This window comes from Passer domesticus, chromosome 26 (assembly GCF_036417665.1).
Source record: "Passer domesticus isolate bPasDom1 chromosome 26, bPasDom1.hap1, whole genome shotgun sequence".
Lineage (NCBI taxonomy): Eukaryota > Metazoa > Chordata > Aves > Passeriformes > Passeridae > Passer > Passer domesticus.
Window position 1 is genome coordinate 4,482,413 of NC_087499.1, and position 19,572 is coordinate 4,501,984.

The 19,572-nt window shown below is 45.7% G+C and overlaps 2 protein-coding genes across 2 annotated transcripts in view; one reads left to right on the forward strand and one right to left on the reverse strand.

Annotated features, from left to right (window-relative positions):
- The window catches only part of LOC135286384 (uncharacterized), a 33,235-nt gene extending 27,132 nt beyond the window's left edge, over positions 1-6,103 (forward strand). The window contains 1 exon segment of the mRNA XM_064399519.1: positions 6,017-6,103. Within this exon segment, the coding sequence (XP_064255589.1) occupies positions 6,017-6,093 (77 nt within the window). The 3' untranslated portion in view covers positions 6,094-6,103.
- A 4,661-nt stretch (positions 6,104-10,764) lies between these two features.
- On the reverse strand, positions 10,765-13,618 carry LOC135286400 (class I histocompatibility antigen, F10 alpha chain-like). The gene is made up of 7 exons (XM_064399549.1): positions 12,935-13,618; positions 12,566-12,835; positions 12,073-12,345; positions 11,888-11,995; positions 11,754-11,789; positions 11,602-11,634; positions 10,765-11,060 (listed from the first exon to the last, which is right to left on the reverse strand). Exons 1-7 carry the CDS (start codon positions 12,963-12,965, stop codon positions 11,047-11,049), a joined length of 765 nt encoding a protein of 254 aa, XP_064255619.1. The 5' UTR covers positions 12,966-13,618; the 3' UTR covers positions 10,765-11,046.
- Between the last annotated feature and the right edge of the window lie 5,954 nt (positions 13,619-19,572).

The following is a 19,572-nucleotide window of genomic DNA, read 5'->3' on the forward strand; positions in this document are numbered from 1 at the left end:
AAATTCTTGGCCTTTCAATCCTTCCTGCCATTGTTTCAGTAAATTGTAATGAAGAGCTAGTAATTTTAGCTCTTGCATTTAGTGTTCCTGTGGTAATTCCACTAAAAACACCTATAGCTATTGCATTTCTTCTATCCATGAATACACCCAAGCAAAACAACTTTCCAAACAATTCATTTATGTCTGTGCCATTTGGTACCTCAGGTCCTGAGGTCTTTTGGGTGCAATGATTCTACACTACATGGATGATTTGCTCATCGCAGCTCCAATGCAGACAGAGATGGAGCAAACCCATGCCAGTGTTGTTACTGAAATCCGAAATGCTGGACTTGAAATTTCTACAACAAAAATCCAAGAAGTTCCACCCTGGAAGTATCTAGGATGGAAGATGACTGAAAAAACAAATTATACCACGGAAGATACAACAGCTCTGGACCAATGTCAACAATCTACAAGATTTACAACAGCTTCTAGGAGAAATCAATTTGGTCAGACCTGTTTTGAGTGAAATAAATGGGCAGGAGCCCTTTCTCCTTTTTTAATGCCTTTATTAAGAAGAATCAGCTCAGGTGGGGAGAAATCGATGGGTTGCGCCCACACCGCCGTTGCTCCCAGGCATGGCACGAAGAAGGAGGATGATGCAGCTTTGTCCGCTGGTCTGTAGGCAGAGCTGGGGACTCTGTCCTCACGGGAGAGTCGTGGAGTCCTTGGCTTGTGTCTTGGTTTGAAAAGACAGAAGTCTGTGAAGGAAGGCAAAAAACCTTCTGTGAAATGGAAAAGGTAAACCCCCTCCTTCCGAATTATCACAATTTCAGAATTAAAAGGGCTCTCAGGCAAAGATATGGGAATAACAGTTTTTTACTAGGAAGGAAAAAAAACTAAATAACAATGTAATTTAGCACAAGCAAAAAACCACTGGCAGAGTGAGAAAAACCTGACATCCTGAGAAGTCTGGGTGTTGATAGTAGTCCAGCCAGATAGTGGCTGCTCCTCCTGGAGCGGCGATCTGCAGAAGGGTGTAGTTCCTTTCTGAAAATGCGGCGAAGGAGCAGCTGGGCCTTGGTTCCTGATTCCTCTGGGAAATCCAGCGAAGAAGGCTGTCTGTGGTCTCAGAAATGCTTGTTTTATGGTGGCAGGGATGCTTGGCTCCTCCCTCTGGGTGGAGCATCTCCCAATGGGATGATGTAACTAATCTTACCAGCCACAGTGAGTAATTCAATAGCCCATTAGCAGGAGATTATCTTCCTGGCAGTGTCATTGTGCTTGAAAGAGATAAGAAAAACTGCCTAACCCCCAACAGATGGCAAAAATAGAATACATGCTTATTTTACAAGCCAGGACAGCTTGTTTGTTTAAAAACCCGGGGGGTTTCTTTAATCAGTTTCTTTTCAGGTTAGGGTGAGAAACAAAAAGGTCCAAGCAGGTACGGGACTATGCTCCCATCCTTAGATGTCACTTAAGTCACTTGTTGGCTCGTGATTTTAGGGTTTTTTCTTGTAAAAACTGCAAAACTGTAAAAACCCAGGGTGCAATGCATTTCTCATTTGCATGTTGTCTCTGGTGTCACTGCCCATTCTCTTTACCCTGGAGGGCTTCCCTTGGTATCTTTTTGGCAAACGGCCAGCATCAGAGGAACAATAGTTAATCATCAGCCATTAACGGGTAATTAGAAACTTTTTCTTTGGCAACGAAACCAAAGGAGTCTGACCCGGTCTGACGTGGTTTTTTAACTCTGAAACTTAAAAAAAAATACAACTTTCTATTCATAACATTGAGAATTACCAACGATGAACTGGGTCCACTTTTCAATTTACTGAGAGGAAGCTGTGACATCAACTCTCCTACAACTCTTACACCTGAAGCTCGTGCAGCCCTTGACAAGGTCATGGAAGCTCTCCAAAGACGACAAACTCATCACTGTGTTCCAGAAAATCCTTTCTTTTTTGCAATTTTAGGAGAAAAAAATGCAACTTTGTGTTCTCATTTTTCAGTGGGACCCTTCTGAGAGAGATCCTTTGTTGATAATGGAAGGGATTTTTCTTCCCTATAGGTTTCCAAAGACTATTTTTACAGTTTTAGAGATGATGGCACAAATTGTAATTAAGGCCAGAACAAGATTGTTAAGTTTAGCAGGTCAAGAATTTGCAGTTATCTATTTTCCATTGAAAAAATATTATCTTGATTGGGCAATGCAAAATTATGATGATTTGCAGTATGCATTGTTGAACTTTCCAGGTGTTTGTTCTGTTCATTACCCAGCTCACAAATTATTGCAAGCAAAATTGAGTTTTAGAGAGAAACCTATGTTAAGTGAGGAACCTTTAAATGCAATAACTCTTCACTGATGGATCTGGCAAAAGTCACAAATCAGTCATAACTTTGTTGAACCAAAAAACTAATGCTTGGGAGTCAGATATTCAAACAGTAGAAGGATCTCCTCAGATTGTTGAACTTGCAGCTGTGGTTCGGGCTTTTCAGCTCTTTCCACAACCTTTTAATTTAATTACAGATTCTGCTTATGTTGCTAATGTAGTTAAAAGAATAGAAGGATCAGTTTTAAAGGATGTTAGTAATGAGACTCTATATCGTTGGCTTTCATGTCTTTATACAACTTTGCAATACAGAACTAATCCATATTTTGTTTCTCACATCAGGCTCATTCTTCGCTTCCTGGATTTTTAGTGGAAGGAAACACGAGAGCAGACAAACTGACAATGGTTATCTCAAACACTTTGCCAAACATTTTTGAACAAGCAAAACTGAGTCATGCCTTTTTTCACCAAAATGCACAAGCACTTGTGCGAATGTTTCAAATTTCCAAAAGTCAAGCTAAAGCCATCATCAATACTTGCCCTGACTGCCAGCTTGTGCAGCCTCCTGTTTCCACAGGAGCGGTCAACCCATGAGGCTTGCAAAGCCTGCAGTTATGGCAAACAGATGTCACTAAATACCTTTCCTTTGGTAAATTTAAAAATATTCATGTCTCAGTAGACACCTTCTCTGGTGCAGTTTTTGCTTCTCTTCACACAGGTGAAACAGGTAGTCATGCCTATCACCATTTCTTGCAAGTTTTGCTTCATTGGGTGTGCCCCAAGAAGTAAAAACTGACAATGGTCCCATATGTATATCTCAAAAATTGACCACATTTTTAAAAGAATGGGGTGTTTATCACATCTTTGGTATTCCTCACTCTCTCACGAGTCAAGCAATTATTGAGAGAGTACATCAAACATAAAAACACATTCTTGATCAACAGAAGTGGGGACTAGAGGTCACACCACAGATGAGGTTGAACAAAGCTTTGTATGTTTTTAATTTTTTAAACAGTTCTGTTGCAGAACCCAACCCACCAATTTTTAGACATTTTTCAAATAACACACAGGCAAAACTGAAAGAAAATCCCCCTGTTTTAATTAGAAACCCTGATACTGGGCAAATTGAAGGTCCTTTTTGATTAATCACTTGGGGCAAAGGGTGTGCTTCTGTCTCTACAAGTGCAGGAATTAAGTGGGTCCCAGCGAAAAACGTCAAACCGTATCACACCCCAGAATGTGTTGACAAGTCCAAGACCACAGAAGCAAGTACACAGATGTGAGCCCAACACAGGGATCACAGGTCACACCTGACATGCCTTGTTCATCGTTGGAACATGCAAACTCTGATTTTGTGCTATTTTTAAATGTGTCAGTTGTTGGTTTCATAGAGCTGATTTTTGGCAAAAGCGTGGTTTTTGCTTTGTTACGTCATAGATCCCCTCTATTGGACTTTCAAAGGTGAAATTTTATTTTTAGGTCAAAAGCAAGGTTTTCAAATTGATACATATGGGAACATTTTTTGCCAAAGATTAGCTCATGAGAAGGATGGAGCAAAATTGAAAGCTATGCTGGTGTTGGTTGGTTTTGATTGCTTCTTGTAATGCAAATTTCCTGTGGAACAACCAAAAACAAATGTTTGGGTGACCTTAGCCAAGGCTGCAGGCTCAGATACCATATGTCGGAACCAGAAAAGCCTTTCTCAACATGTCTAGTTGGTGTGCCAGTAAAGGATTTTCCTTTGATCAAAAAGCAATCTAATAGTAAGCCTGGTGAAATTGACAATGGGAGCAGTCATGTATTGAATTTGAACATTTGGGCCAAAGAACTTTCCAAAGCAGTCTCTGAACCCCAGGAATTAGAAAGCCTTGGTTCTTTAAAAATGGATTTTTGCCTTACATTTACAGCTAATGATTGGCAAGAAGGTGATCCTCCAAAGTATAATGTTAATCCTCATTATTTTGCATACAGAAATTTAAGTTTTTGGTGTAATTATTCAAACAGTTGGGATGTGCTTTCCGAGGCTGACCAATATCCACGACAATTGCCAAAAGGATATTAGTTCCTTTGTGGAAATTTGGCTTGGCAAGGCATTCCATCACGCCTTGAAGGTGGCCCATGTAGCATTGGGATCCTCACTGGGATAGCCCCTACTGCTAAAGCAGTCATTAAGAAAAACATAAGGGAACGAGAACTGCTCATCATTATGATAAGACTTGTAAGAGTGATTTCATGCCTTGGAATGCTGCCAAAAGGGTTTCAGCAGGTTTGTTTTTACCCCATCTGGCTTCAGCAATGGCATTGAAACAATTAGATTGTGTTGCATGTTGGCTGAGTAAACAAACTAATGCCACATCCACTGCAATCAGTGATGTGATGACAGATGTTCATAGTGTTAGACATGCTACCCTTCAAAATAGAGCAGCAGTTGATTTTCTTTTACTGGCACATGGACATGGTTGTGAGGAATTTGAAGGATTGTGTTGTATGAACCTGTCTGATCATTCTGAATCCATCCACAAAAGTATACAAAAGCTGAAAGATTTGACAGCTCAAATTAAAGAAGATGGTGGGTCCTGGTTAGATGATTTGTTCCAAGGAGCTTTGCACCTTGGCTAAGGGAACTCTGTAAAATAGGTCTATATGTGTTGGGTGTTTTGGTGGTGATACTGTAGTAATACCTTGCATACTCTGGTGTGTGCGACGAATGATGGACAAAACTACCAAAGAAGTTTTTATCATACAAGAGACAGAGGTAGGAAATGGATTCACAGAGAGTTCTCGAAATCTCACAGAGATGATGGATGAAGGTGTAGACATGAAGGAAGGTTTTGAATTAAGACGAGATTTTTTTCTAACAATAACTTATAATTGTTATCACACATGCCCTTTGAACTGACTGGACTTCCACAGCATTAAAATTGTTGTGTTGTAAGATAGCAATGCTTGGTGCAAGCAAAAAGACGCGTTAAGTAAGTAATAAGCTGATATGTTATAGTAGAGCTACGAAACACAAAGTAGTTAATAAATGACACGGTTATGAAGGTTTCTCTTTAGGTGAACCAAGAGGGGGAATTGTGAGAATTCACAAAATCAGAGGGTTTTGGGAAAGCTGTGAAAGGCAGGCCTCAGAGACAGCAGAACTGTGATTAGAGCTAAGCAGTGGCCATAAAATAAGTTAGCAGAAAAATTATGTAAAAAGTAGAAACGTAAGGACAAAGGAACAATGGTCTGTGTATTAACACTTGTCTAGAATAACTCCCTAATCTGCAAAAAAGTATATCTAGCAAGATATTAGGAAGTTCTAAGCTTAATAATGGAGCTCTGTGCATTGTGTTTTAAGGCTTACAAACAGGTATTGCATTTGAAATAAGCAAGCATTGTTTTAACCAAAAGTACATGTGCTTATAGTGGTTGGATAGAACTACTGTCAATATGCTTCTGCTTTGTGTGATTGGTCAAAAAACTTATAAAGTAAGTTGTAACATTAAGTTCTTGGTCTGCTGCCTGGGATATGAGCTGCTGGCATCTTCCCATTGTCATAACCATGTAATGAGACTGATGCTGGAAAATAAAACAGCTCAAGACGCGTTCCTAGCGGTCCCGTCCTGTTCGTGATTTGTACATAGACTCCCAGCCAGCGATATCCCCGCTCTCTCCCAGTTCCCCCCAGCTGATCCCAGTGTGTCCCTGCTCTCTCCCAGTGCCCATCCCACCGTGTCCATCTCGCTGGTGCCCTCGAGCTCCCAGCCCGGCCCCGGCCGCCTGCTCTGCTCCGTGATGGATTTCTACCCTGCCCACATCCAGCTGAGGTGGTTCCAGGGCCAGCAGGAGCTCTCTGTGCTGGCACCGATGTGGTTCCCAGTGGGGACTGGAGCCACCAGCTGCTGGTGCTGCTGGAAACTGCCCCCAGTGTGGGGTCACCTGCAGCTGCCAGGTGGAGCACGTCAGCCTGGAGCACCCCTGAACCAGCATTGGGGCACGGGGCAAGCACTGGGGGTGCTGGGAGAGGCACTGGGATGTGCTGGGAGCAACTGGGAGAGAGTTGGAGAGAGCCTGGTTTCAACTGGGAGAGTTGCTCGTGGGTCTGGAAGGGCTGAGAAAAGGTTTGAAGGATGCTGGGGAGGGTGGGATGGGGTTGGGGGGGGGTCCTGATGGGCACTGGGAGAGAGTTTGGGGGTGCTGGGTGTAACTGGGAGGGAGTTTGAGTGAGCCTGGAGGGGCTGGAAGAAGATCAGGAATGGCAAAGCCGGGGTTGGGTTGAGGTTGGTTGTGCTGAGAAGTGACTGGGAGGGTTCTGGGTGAGTCCTGGTGAGGCTGGGAAGGGACTGGGAGAGGGTTTTGGAATCTGGCGCTGTGGAGGGCAACAGGGAGGGTGTTGTGGGATCCTGAGAGGGACAGAATGGGCTTTGGTGGATCCTGGGGAGGCTGGGCAGGGACTGAGGGGAGGTTTCAGGGGGTGCTGGGTGGGCCGGGGGTGACTGGGAGGGTGCTTGGAGGGTGCTTGGGGTGTCTGTGAGAAGTTTTGGAGGGTCCTGACCCCTGCACACCGCCAAGAGATGCCGCTGGACACCACCCACAGCGAGATGCTGACTGGGATTGGGGGCTCCGTGTTGGGCTTCATGTTCCTGGCACTGGGGCTCAGCTTCTACCTGTGCAAAAAGGTGAGGGGGGGCCCTGGGTGTCCTGTTCGCCCTCCCCTGGAGCGTGTGTGCTCCCCCCGGGGCCCCTAGCCCGGGCTCACCCCCTTTTCTCTGCCCACAGAGCTCCTGAGCCGCCGCCGGCTGCAGCCTCTCCCTGTGGCCTCGGGCCCAGCTGGGACCCCCCGCTCTGTCCCCAAGCTGATTTTGGGGGGGGCATGTGTCCCCCCAGTCCCGCTGTCACTCACAAGAGATCTTGCTAACACTTTATATGAAGTTCAGAGTTATATACTAATGCAGTACAAAATCTGGAAAATATGAAAGCTAAAACTTAAGGCATCATCTCATCACATGGCCATGGTTGTATTGTGGTCATGTCTTGGTCACAATTATCTCATGCTTATGGTCATCTCATGGTTACGGTCCTGTCATGGTCACATTCATGGTCATCTCACTGTAATGGTCATCCTATGGTCATGGTTGTGTCATGGTCATGACCATCTCATGGTTTTGTTCACCTCATGGCCATCTCATGGTGATGGTCATTTTCTGATGACCATCATCTTATTCTCATGGATATCTCACTGTAATGGTCATCTCACAGTCATGTTATGATCATGATCACACGTGGCCATGGTGTGTTGTGATCGTCTCATGGTTTTCTCTTGGTCACAATTATTACATGCTCTTGGTCATCTCACAGTCATGGTTATCTCATTGTAATGGTCACCCCATGGTCATGGTTGTGTCATGGTCATTCCATGGTCATGATCATTTTATGATCATGTCATCTTCAACTCATTTGCCACAGTCTTATCATGGTCATCTCTCAGCTGTGGTTGGGCCATGGTTGTGGTTATCTCATGATCACAGCCATTTCTTGATCACCATAATCTGATGCTCATGGTCACCTCATGGTCATGATTGTCTCACAGCCATGGTCATGTTGTGGTCATGTCATGGTCATATCGTGGCCATGGTTCTGGTTTTGGTCATGTCACTGTAATGGTCATCTCATAGTCATGTCATGAGCATGAGCACACATGGCTGTGGTGTGTTGTGGTCATCTCATGGTCATCTCTTGGTCACACTCATCTCATGGTCACTTCATGGTCATGGTCATTTCCTGATCACCATCATTTCATGGTCATGATCGTGTCATGGTCATGTCATGGTCATGGTCATGGTCATAGTTCTGTCAAGTTGATATTACGGTCACGGTCATCTCAAGGTTATGGTTGTGTTATGCTCATTGCATGGTCATGGTCATCTCATGATCATCTTGTGGCCATCTCATGGTCACTTTCATGTCATGGTCTTGATCCTCTCATGGTCATGTTGAGGTTATCTCAGTCATGGTCAACACATGGTCATGGTCATCTCATGATCATGTCATGGTCACAATGGTCTTGTGGCCATGATTGTGTTGTGGTCATCTCATGGCCATCTCTTGGTCACAATCATCTCGTGCTCATGGTTGTCTCATTGTTATGGTCATCTCATGGTCATTACTGTATCATGGCCATGGTCATCTCTTGCTCATCTCATGGTCTTTATGGCCCCATGGCCATGGTTAAGTCATGGTTGCCTCATGACCTTGATCACCTCACAGCTGTATCATGGTCATGAAATGCTCACAGTCGTGAAATGGTCATGATCATCTTGTGGTCAGCTCATGGCCACAGTCATGTCATGGTCATGGTCATCTCCTGATCACCATCATCTCATGTTCATGGTCGTCCTTGATCACAATCATCTCATGCTCATGGTCATGGTCGTCTCATGGTCACCATCTCATGCTCATTGTGTCATGCTCATGGTCATGATCACCTAATGGGCATGGTCACTGTCATGGTCATCACACGGTCATCTCATGGCCAGGTCAGGATCATAGCTGAGTCATCGTCATGGCCATCTCATGGTCATGTGTACCAATGGTCAATGAAGACACATGAACCTCCTTGCTTGCTCCGAAGATCATTTATTGTAACAAACTGAGCCTTTTTATACTTGAAACTTTGTGGAAATTGGAAAAACAGAAACTTCCACAGACACTGAAAGATTTGATCTGCAGCCTCAGAAGAAGCTTAGATTGATGTAAAAATACAATACACAGATATTAAGCAGAAAAATCATAAACTTGTATTTCTATAGTTATAGGTGAGAATATGCCTTAAGTAAGTAAGAAACTGTATTGGGTAAGACAGTGAAGGGTTTATAATGTGGGGGTGTGATTGTATGGAAAAAGCCAAGAGTTTAAAAAAGTTGTGACAAAGCATATGTGTGCCTGTGAGTTAGAAGCCCATTGGATAAAAGTATCTGCAGTGCAGCAGAAGTAAGTAAAGGTGATAGGTTAGAAAAGTAAAATAAACCCTGTGGCAACTGTCTATTGGTTAAAAAAGTTATATATTGCCTTGTAACAAAGAAACTTGTGATTACTCTTGAGCTATGGCCGAAAGCTTGCTCCTCTAAAATGTCACAGCCTCCGAGGCTGATATTTATCTGAGCAATAAATCGTTCCTAGCTTGAAAATAGTCCCATCCCTTTATTTCTATTGGTCACAATGATAAAACTTAACCCAAACTTAAGCAAGTTTAACCCAAACTTAAACAAAATAAGCACGCAGTGGCTGCCTGTTACTGCAGTGTTGCTGTTGACACGTCCCTTGACACAATCAGCTCTCTGATCATGTGGTCCATGCATCTCCCCAACCAATCATTGTCTCACACACAAGGTGACCACCAACCCACTCTCTGGCCATCCAACCACAGCTGAACCTTCCTAGAGTGAACAGAAGTGAACAGGATTGAACAAAGGGGGGGAAAGGTCCTTGTTCTGTAAGGCTTATTTCCCACAGTTGTGGTCATCACCATCACCTTATGGTCATGGTCATCTCACAGTCACCTCATGGTCACAATTGTCTCACAGCCATGGTTGTGCCATGATCATCTCATGGTCATGATCACGTCATGGTCTTGATCACCACATAGCCATGGTGTGAGACGATTGCGGTCATCTCATGGTCACCTCTTGGTCAAGATCATGTCATGGTCACAGTCATGGTCATCTCAAGGCCTTCATCATTTCATGGCCATGGTGGTGTCATGGTAATCTCATGGTCATCCCTGTCATGATCACCTTATGGTCATCACATGGTCATGGTCATGTCATGGTCGTTTCCCGATCACCATCATCTTATGCTCAGGGTCGTCTCACTGTAATGGTCATCTCACGGTCATGTCATTGTCACTTTACGGTCATCTCATGGCCACGATCACATCAGGGTCACCTCAAGGCCGTGGTTGTGCTATGGCCAACCCATAGTCATCTCTTGGTCCAAACCATCTCATGGTCTGGGTTGTGGCTGTGTCATGGTCATCTCATGGTCATGGTCACAGTTGTGGTCATCCCATGGTCATAGTCATCTCAGGGTTGTGTCACTCATGGTCACTCTCATGGCCATCTTGTCCTCGTGTCATGGCCAGGGAGCCCCTCGAGATCTCGAGCCCTGATTTTGGGACACTCAAGGACCACTGGGGACAACAAGGCCTGGCCTGACCCCTCCCCCCATCGCACTTCCCCTCCAGGAGCCCAACGCAGCCAAACCCTCCTGGGGACACCTCGGACATGGGGCACGGAGCGGGAAATTAATCCCAGGGGAGGAGCAGGGTGTGGCTGGCAAGTCCCCATTCTGCTCCTGGTGTTCCCATCCCAGTCCTGGTGTCCCCATCCCAGTCCTGGTGTCCCCATCCCTGCTCCCAGTGACACCATTCCCATTCCTGGCTCCCAGAGATGAACTGCCAGACACTGGAGGAGGGAACCTGAATTTATTGCCCAAAGCAGGATTTATTGCCCAAAGCAGGATAATTTCACACCAGAAGTGAAGCATTGGGAATATTTGTGGTTCTTGCCTTCAAAACACTGGAAAACAGGAAACTGATCCGTTAGCAAGAGCTGTGGGGTGGGTGGGAGCAGTGGGATGAGCTCTGATCCATTAGCAAGAGCTGTGGGTGAGAGCAGCGGGATGAGCTCTGCTGGCAGCTCTCAGCTTTCCTGGGAAGAGGGAAGGGGCTAGATCCAGCTCTGTGGATTGCTCAGGCGGTGATTCCTGTCGGGATGAGAGAGGGTCACAGTGTCACCCTGTGCCTGTCCCCATTCCACAGGATGGACCTGGCTGAAGCCCATGGAGAGGAGGAGCTGCTCTCCTGACCGCACCCCAATCCTGCTGCAATCCTGCTCCATCCATCCCACCTGATCCCACTCCACCCACTCTGCCCCAACCCTGATCCATCCATCCCAACCTATTTCACCCCATCCATCCTGCCCCAATTCTTCTCTGGAGTTCCAACTGATCCTGCTCCATTTCATCCCACCTGATTCTTGTCTGGAATCCCTTCCTGATCACACTCCATCCCATCCCACCAGATTCTTGTCTGGAATCCCTCCCTGATCCCACTCCATCCCTCCCACACCAATCCTGCTCCATCCATCCCTCCTGATCCCGCTCCAGAATCCAGCCCAAATCCCACTCTACAATTCCACCTGATCCTGCTCTGGACCCTGCTCTGATCTGGAATCCCTCCCTGATCCCAGTCCATCCATCCTGCCCTGATCCCCCTCTGGAATCCCACCCCGATCCTGCTCCCTACCTGTGGTCAAGCCGTTGGTTCCCACGTCCTTTCCTGCAGAAAGAGAAAATCCATGAGATTCCAGCGCAGATCACACACAGGGATTAACCCCAGGATCCATCCTGGAATCTGCACAGAGGGGATCCAGAGCTGGATCCACCACTGGAACTCACCGGCTGCTGGGTTGTATCCTTTCCTGTCCCTCCTCCCTATGCAAACAAAGTGGGATCAGCGTTGGTGGCACAGGATTCCCAGAATGGCACCGGGTGGATCCGTGCCCCTTCCCGACCCCCATCCCGTGTGTTACCAGACTGGAGCCTCCAGACAGTGAATCCGATGAGGACGGTGAGGATGAGGATGGCAGCGACAACGGACACAGCGACCACCACGGTGAGATTCCCGCCAGATGTCGGCTCTGGAAACACGGGACAGTGAGGAGGGGGAGAGGAATCCCCATTTGGGAATTCCCAATTCCCACACTCCCAGCCTCACCCCAAGCGAAGATCCCGGGCTCCAGCATTCCAGGATGCTCCACCCTGCACCGGTACAGCTCCCGCTCCTCCGGCAGCGCCTCAATCCTGGCCCAGGTGTGGAAGGTGCCATCGCTGTTGGGAACGATCCCGCCCCACTCCGGCCCCTGATCCAAGGTATCATCCCCCTTCATCCAGCTGACTGCGATGGTGCTGGGGTAGAATCCGTACGCGTGGCAGGACAGGATCAGCGTCCCATGCTCCTCTTTTCCAGACACATGGACATCAGGGGGCTCTGGAATGGGATAATGGGGGAATTCATGCATGGAGTTCCATGGGAATGGGACTGGGGTGAGATCTGCCCATGAAATTCCCCAAGAATATGATTGGGGTGAGCTCTGCCCATGGAATTCCCACTGGAATGGGATTGGAGTGAGCTCTGCCCATGGAATTCCCACTGGAATTAGTGTTCCCAAGTCCTCCATTCCCATTTACCCACAGACTTCTGCTCCCACCTTTGCGCTCCAGCTCCCTCTGCCCGCATCTGACATATTTCCGGAGCCATTCTGGGCAGGTGTGCTTCAGGTAATTCGTCCATGCCTCAGCCACGGTCCCCTCCCAGTGTCTCCTGGTGATCTCAGCACCACTGTCGGCTGCCACGAATCTCCCGGATTCCAGGTCAAAGGAGATGAAATCCCACCCGTCGTAGCCATCCTGACTGAATCCACGGACGCTCCCATCGGACAGGAGGTCACAGCCATAAACTCGCAACCTCGTGTGGAGACCTGGGGGGATTGCACCCACAGAGACCCATGGAATTGTGTCCCAGCCCCACAGAGCCCCATTCCAGCCCCATGGAAGCCCAGAGTCTGATGGACACCCACAGGGCCTCATTCCAGCCCCTTGGAGACCCATGGATTGGAAGGGGCTAACAGCGGGCCTGTTAGCTAAAGGAGTGAGAAGCTGAGAAGCAAGAAGAAGCTGAGAAGGAGCTCTCTCCAAGGCTGTAACCAAGGAGACCAAGAGAAGTGAGGAAATGAATAAAGATAAGAAGAGAACTCTGCAGCTGGATGAAATATTTTTAGAAAGTTAGCTGAAGTCACTGTAACTTTCACCAATGGTGATATGTTGATTTATTGTGGCCAATAGTTAGGGTACAAGTAGTATAAACAATTAGGAAGTGTATAAAAGATCAGCCATGTTCAATAATAAAGAGTTGCCATCTGAGACTGCTTGTGGTCTCTGCTTTGTGTTGTGACCACCTCTATGACATCTGGTGGCCAGCGAGTGAAACAATAACTGAACAACATACTTGGTCTGGACCTGTAGTATTGCATTTTATTTAAGTGATATGCTCTGTCTCACCCCTCCAAAATGTATGGTATATCCCAAGCCTGTGGTCCTGCCCTGAACCATCATGTATCTGTAATCCCATTGGCACAAGTCTGATTCCACGCCCATTTTCATTCTCCCTCTTAAACCATGGAAGTGAGACCAGGCGTTCTCTTAGCCTTTCTCCTCCCTTAGCCCCTTTTTCTCCCCTCTTGGCCCTTCCCTAGGCTCTCCTTTTCCCTCTCCCACTCCCTCCCCCTTTCCCCTTCCCCCTCAGTAACCACCATGCTCCCAGGGATGGGACCCCTAATAAACCCTCTTCTAATTAGCACCCTCAAAAGCCGTGTGGAGTCTCCTTGCCTGCCTGCTGCTGCAACGAACTCACAGCCTAGGGGACCCTCCGAGGACACCTCGGTGCCCCCCCAAAACAAACTACTACATGGACCCATACGGGTCCTAGCGACTGGAAACCGTGACCCACTGGGATGTAGAGGGGGAGGCGGCGTTGGTGCAGCTGAGAGTGGCAGGTTGAAGCCACAGGGGGGTCTGGACCTGATTTCCTCCTATCAAGATGCCTGGAAGCAGGTGAGCCACCAACTAGTAATAATGGGAATACTTTATCTAAAGAGGAAGAGACTGTTTTGGCTACATGGATGGTTTTGTTAAGGAAAAAGGGAATTAGGATTTCAGACTATGCCCTTCGTAGTATATTGCTGTGGGCTAAATCACAGGGTTTTGGCACTGATCCTGATACAGTATTTAGTGTTAAAGCAAAGAAAAGAGTCAGGGACAGACTGTGGGAAGTCATCCGAGCAGGAGATAAAACTGTTGTCGATTTGGCTGTTACTTGGGGATCGCTTTTTGAGGCATTAAAGGAATGGAAAACAGAGCGAGAACAAGCAGAGCGGGATGCGGACGAAGAATCGGGGTTGATAACAGAAACTGACAGGGGGGATGAGGCAGACGGGGCCTCTGATGGGGAACTTGTTGAATCCATCCTTGAAGAAGGTGCAGGTGCCATGGAAATTACCAGGCCGGCTGCCAAAGCTTCTGGGAAAACTGCCAGAGCTTCTGGGCTGGATACCACAGCTTCTGGGAAAGCTGCCAGAGCTTCTGGGAAAGCTTCCTAGACTTCTGGGAAAGCTGCCATAGTGTCCTTATCAGACTCCTAAACCTCTTTATCTCATAGCTGCAACAGCAGCTCGGAATGGCGACTGTATACACTACACCGCTACGCCAGTTAGCTGAAATGTCTTTAGCAGAGAGAAACCCAGCTGTCTGCCCCCCTGCTTCCGTCTGCTCTAGCCCAGCCGTCTGCCCCCGGCTCCCCTCTGAGCTGCGTGAACAATCTGCAAGGTCGTACCCTCTGCTACCTGACAGTGACAGCGAATCAAGTAAAGAGTAACACCAGATTGGGGCAAGGAACTGTTGACAGTTCACCTTCTAATAGCTCTAGCCCTACTGCCCCATGGACTTTGCCTCCATCTCAAGTCACTGTGCTTCCTTGACAGCCTCAGGGGTTTTGGGAATTTGTTAGGAAGAAAGCAGCTGAAGAAAATAACTGGGACATGATAGAAAGATTAGGTGCTCCAAGAGTATCTCAGGAGCAGAGTATTAATGCAAATGTTGCCTGTGATAACCCAATGGCTTTTCCAGTTTTTAAAGCAGTTCTTGGAACAGGGCAGGATGATAGTCATCACGTCTTTGCCTGGAAGGTTGTGCAAGATCTCCAATTGAAAGTGGTTCAGTATGGTATTAATTCCCCTGAGGTAATGCAATTAATATGTGTAATTAATGCAGATATGCTTTTACCTTATGACATCATGCATCTTGGTACAATTTTGTTCCAACCAGTACAATACAGTGTATTTCAAGATACTTGGATGCGAGTGGCTGAGCGCACAGCTTCAACAAATATGCAGCTGCCTCAACACACCCCTTGTCATGCTGTGGGTGTTGATGCCTTATTGGGCACTGGGCCTTTTGCTAACCCAGATTTACAGGCAAGGTGGGATCCTTCAACTTTGGCACAAGCTCAGCAAATTGGCATGAGTGCTTTAATTAAAACAATGGAAATGGCACCTCCAAAACAGAGATATGTTACTATACAACAGGGGCTGAGAGAACCATTTTTGCAATTTGTGGAAAAGCTTGCTGCAGCTATTGAGAAACAGGTAGATGATGAACCTTTGCGACACAGATTGTGTATACAATTGGCTAAAGAAAACACAAACCCAGACTGTAGAAAGATTATTGACATCTTACCTGGGGAACCCACACTGCCTGAAATGATTATGGCTTGCTCGAAAGTTGGTTCAGTGGAGCATAAAATGGCAGCTCTTGCTGCGGTTCTAAGACCTCCATCAAAATGCTATAGTTGTGGACTGCAAGGGCACGTAAGGGCACAGTGTAATACCCAGAAAATAACATCTAAGTCAACTGCAAGCAGTGATGTTGTGTGCAATCGTTGTGCTAAATTTGGGCACTATGCTAAACAATGCAGGAGTAAATATCACGCAAATGGTCAGCTGTTGCAGGGAAATGGGAGGAAGAGCGCGAAGGGATGCGTGGGAACACAAATACCCCAACAACCACAGCAGCAATTATGGCCTTCCCAGCACTGCAAAGCTGCCCATTTGCGAACAATACTCAGGGGCAACAAGTGGGTCTGCAGGGATTGATATACCCACCGCTGACACAGAAACCATTTTGGCAAAAGGAATACACAAAGTGCCCCTCAATGCCTATGGTCCAATAGGACGGGGGTTGAGTGCATTTTTGATAGGGAGATCAAGTACTACACTTAGAGGTATTCATGTGCATTTAGGACTTATTGATGTTGATTATTTAGGACAGATTCATGCTATGGTATCAAGTGATGACCCCCCTGTCACAATTCAGAAAGGAACTTGCATTGCTCAACTTGTACCTTTTGTGAGTTCTGTTCCAAATACAGTGGACCGAAGTCGCGGCACAGGAAGTTTTGGATCAACAGGGGTACCTCAAATGTTCTGGACTGAGAAAGTAATGGAGGATCGTCCAGAAAAGACATGCATACTCACAGCCAGTGGATATCATCCAAGAACCATATCAGTAACAGGTTTGATTGACACCAGAGCAGATGCCACAATATTCTCATGACTTTGCTGGCCTCAATCATGGCCTCTCACTCATACAAGTTTTGGACTTTTGGGGTTGGGTGGTGCTACAACAGGTGGCTTGTCAGCCATTGTAATTAATGTGAAACATCCTGATGGCCAGCAAGCTAACATCAGACCCTATGCTGCCGATGCTCCTCAAAGTTTGTGGGTACAAGATTGCTTATCTCAATGGGGTGTCAAATTACTACGGATTTTTAATAGGGGCACTGTGATGCAGGGCAATGAACATCCAGTTGTAGCCTTGACATGGTTGACAGATAAAACTGTCTGGGTTGACCAGTGGCCCCTTACTACCAAAAAGCTTACATCTCCACAAGAATTAGTCACAGAACAATTGCAAGCAGGACATACTGAAGAACAATTCAGCCCCTGGAATACCCCTGATTTTGTAATAAAAAGGAAATTGGGAAAATGGAGACTTTTACATGATTTACGACAGAGAAATGCTGTAATGGCAACAATGGGAGCTTTACAACCAGGCCTTCCTACACTCACAATGATTCCACAGGAATGGCAGATAGTTGTCACTGATATGTAAGATCGTTTCTTCACTATTCTATTGGCTGAGCAAGACAAAGAAAAATTTGCTCTTACTGTGCCTTCCACAAATAATGCTGAACCTAATAAAAGATATCAATGGAGGGTACTTCCCCAAGGCGTGGAAATTCACCAACTATTTGTCAATGGTTTGTGGCACAGGCCTTGTCAAAAGTGCGGTAGCAATTTAATAACTGCTACTGTTATCATTACGTGGATGATATCTTGTTAGCATCTGACAACAAACAACAGTTGTCAGCTCTTAAACAATGTGCTGTGACAAATTTGAAAGCTTTTGGTCTGATCGGAACACATACCTTGGAAATATCCAGGTATGTTGGTGAATAACACGCAAGTTACGCCTCAGCCTGTGAAATTAGATGTTGATGTTAAAACTGCTACTGATGTACAGAAATTGGTTGGTTTTATAGGTTGGATTCGATCATATTTAGGCATAACCAATCATCAGATGCAATCATTGTTTGATTTGCTCTCAGGTATCACTTCCTCTACTGATAAGAGGCAATTGACCCCAGCAGCAAAAAAGACCCTAGAAGAAATTGAATTTGCCTTAGCACACAAATTTGTTATCAAAATAGATACCTCTGTTGGTGTTCATTTGTTTATTTTGAAGGACCATGAAATACCACGTGGAAAACTGTGTCAATGGAGTGATAATTGGGAAGAACAACTGCATATTTTGGAATTTTATCTTTCAGATATCGGAAAACAGCACCAGGACTTTATGAGCTTTTTGCAGATATTATCATCAAAGGCCACAGGCACTGTCATGAGATTTTGGGACACAACCCTGTGACCATTGTGATACCTGTACAACAGTGGTGTTTTGAATGGTGCTTTCAAAACAATCATGAGTTACAATCTACCTTATCTTGTTTAACAGGCCAAATAAAATACCATTTGCCTTCTCATCCTGTTCTAAAACTGACCAAAGAGATTCCTTTTGAAGAGAAACAAATTTGTTCTCCTGTTCCACTGGAAGGTATAACAATTTTTACAGATGGATCAGGGAAAACTGGAAAAGCAGCCGTGGCTTGCAGAAAGGATGATCACTGGCAATATGAGACAATGATTCGGCAGGGAACGCCTCAATTGGTTGAACTTTGTGCTGTTCTTTTGGCTTTCACCTTATTTCCTGATTCTCTAAATATAGTTACTGATTCTATCTATATTGCCAATTTGGTTAAGCATTTAGATCAAGCAGTGTTTTATAATATTCAAGAGAAACCACTGTTCACTATGTTAGTGAAGTTATGGACATTCACTGGTGCTTGAAAACATCCTTTCATCATCGTGCATATTCTCAGCCACACATCATTACCTGGATTTTTTGTTGAAGGCAATGCCTATGAAGATTCTCTAGTGGCTGCTGCTGCAATCAAAACTGTACCTAATGTGTTGCAGCAGGCAGTTTAATCTCATCCATTTTTTTCATCACAGTGCTCAAGCTTTACAGCAGCAATTTAAATTGTCTCCTGGTGAAGCAAGATCAATTCTTTCTTCTTGTCCTGACTGTCACATGACTCGTGTCAATATTATGGTACCAACCCTAGGGGTCTTTCCACCTTAGAGGACTGGCAAACTGATGTCACTAAAATGCCAGAATTTGGTCACTTTAAGTATGTTCATGTTACACTTGATACCTTTTCTCACACAATGATTGCTTCAGCATTTACAGGAGAGAAAACTCGTGATGCCATTCATCATTTTTATCCTGCTTTTTCTATCCTAGGCGTTCCGTGTCACATAAAAATGGATAACAGCCCAGCATATGCTTCACAGAAAATGCAAGCACTCTTTAGTGCTTGGGGCATTGAGCATTCAACAGGTATTCCACATGTCCCCACAGGCCAAGCAATCATTGAAAGGGCTCATGGTTTTCTTAAACATCAGGTTCAAAAACAAAAAAGGGGGAATGCAACAGGAGTCACCTCAAGTGAGATTAGATAAAGCTGTGTTCAACTTTTTGCATCCCCTACCTGACTCACAATTATCTCCAATTTTTTCACCATTTTTTCTCTTTGAATTCTAAGCAACCAGATTTCCGTAGAAATGTCAAGGTATGGGTCAAGGATTTAATTACTGGTATGTGGTCTGGTCCAGTGGAGCTAATAACCTGGTGGAGGGGCTATGCTTGTGTTTTGACAGATAATGGTCCTTGATGGGTTCCTGCTCGCTGTGTTAAACCCTATCTGGAGCGCGCAGGCAGGGACAGCATGGATGGTTCCGCAGCTGAAGCAGAACATGCAGATGACACTGGCTAAGGCCATATATCAGGACGTGTTTCGTCAGTTTTAATATGTTTTTATAGTAAATAAAGGCTGTGGTTTTGATTTGCACTGATCAGGACAATGCAGGTTTTTGGAACCTTTGTTCTAGTATTCCTGCATCTCCTTTGGAGCACTTGGGGTGGCTATAGTTTAAGGTTTTCTAGGAGAAGATAGTTAAGAAATTTAAAAGCACTTATAGAT

Bases quoted from the DNA above. Each gene is read 5' to 3' on its own strand.
- LOC135286400 (XM_064399549.1), bottom strand. From the start codon at position 12,965: ATGGGTCTCCAAGGGGCTGGAATGAGGCCCT. The intron at 12,836-12,934 runs GTGGGTGTCCAT...CAATCCCCCCAG, and splicing joins AGGGGCTGGAATGAGGCCCT to GTCTCCACACGAGGTTGCGA. The intron at 11,790-11,887 runs GTAACACACGGG...TTGTTTGCATAG, and splicing joins TGTCTGGAGGCTCCAGTCTG to GGAGGAGGGACAGGAAAGGA.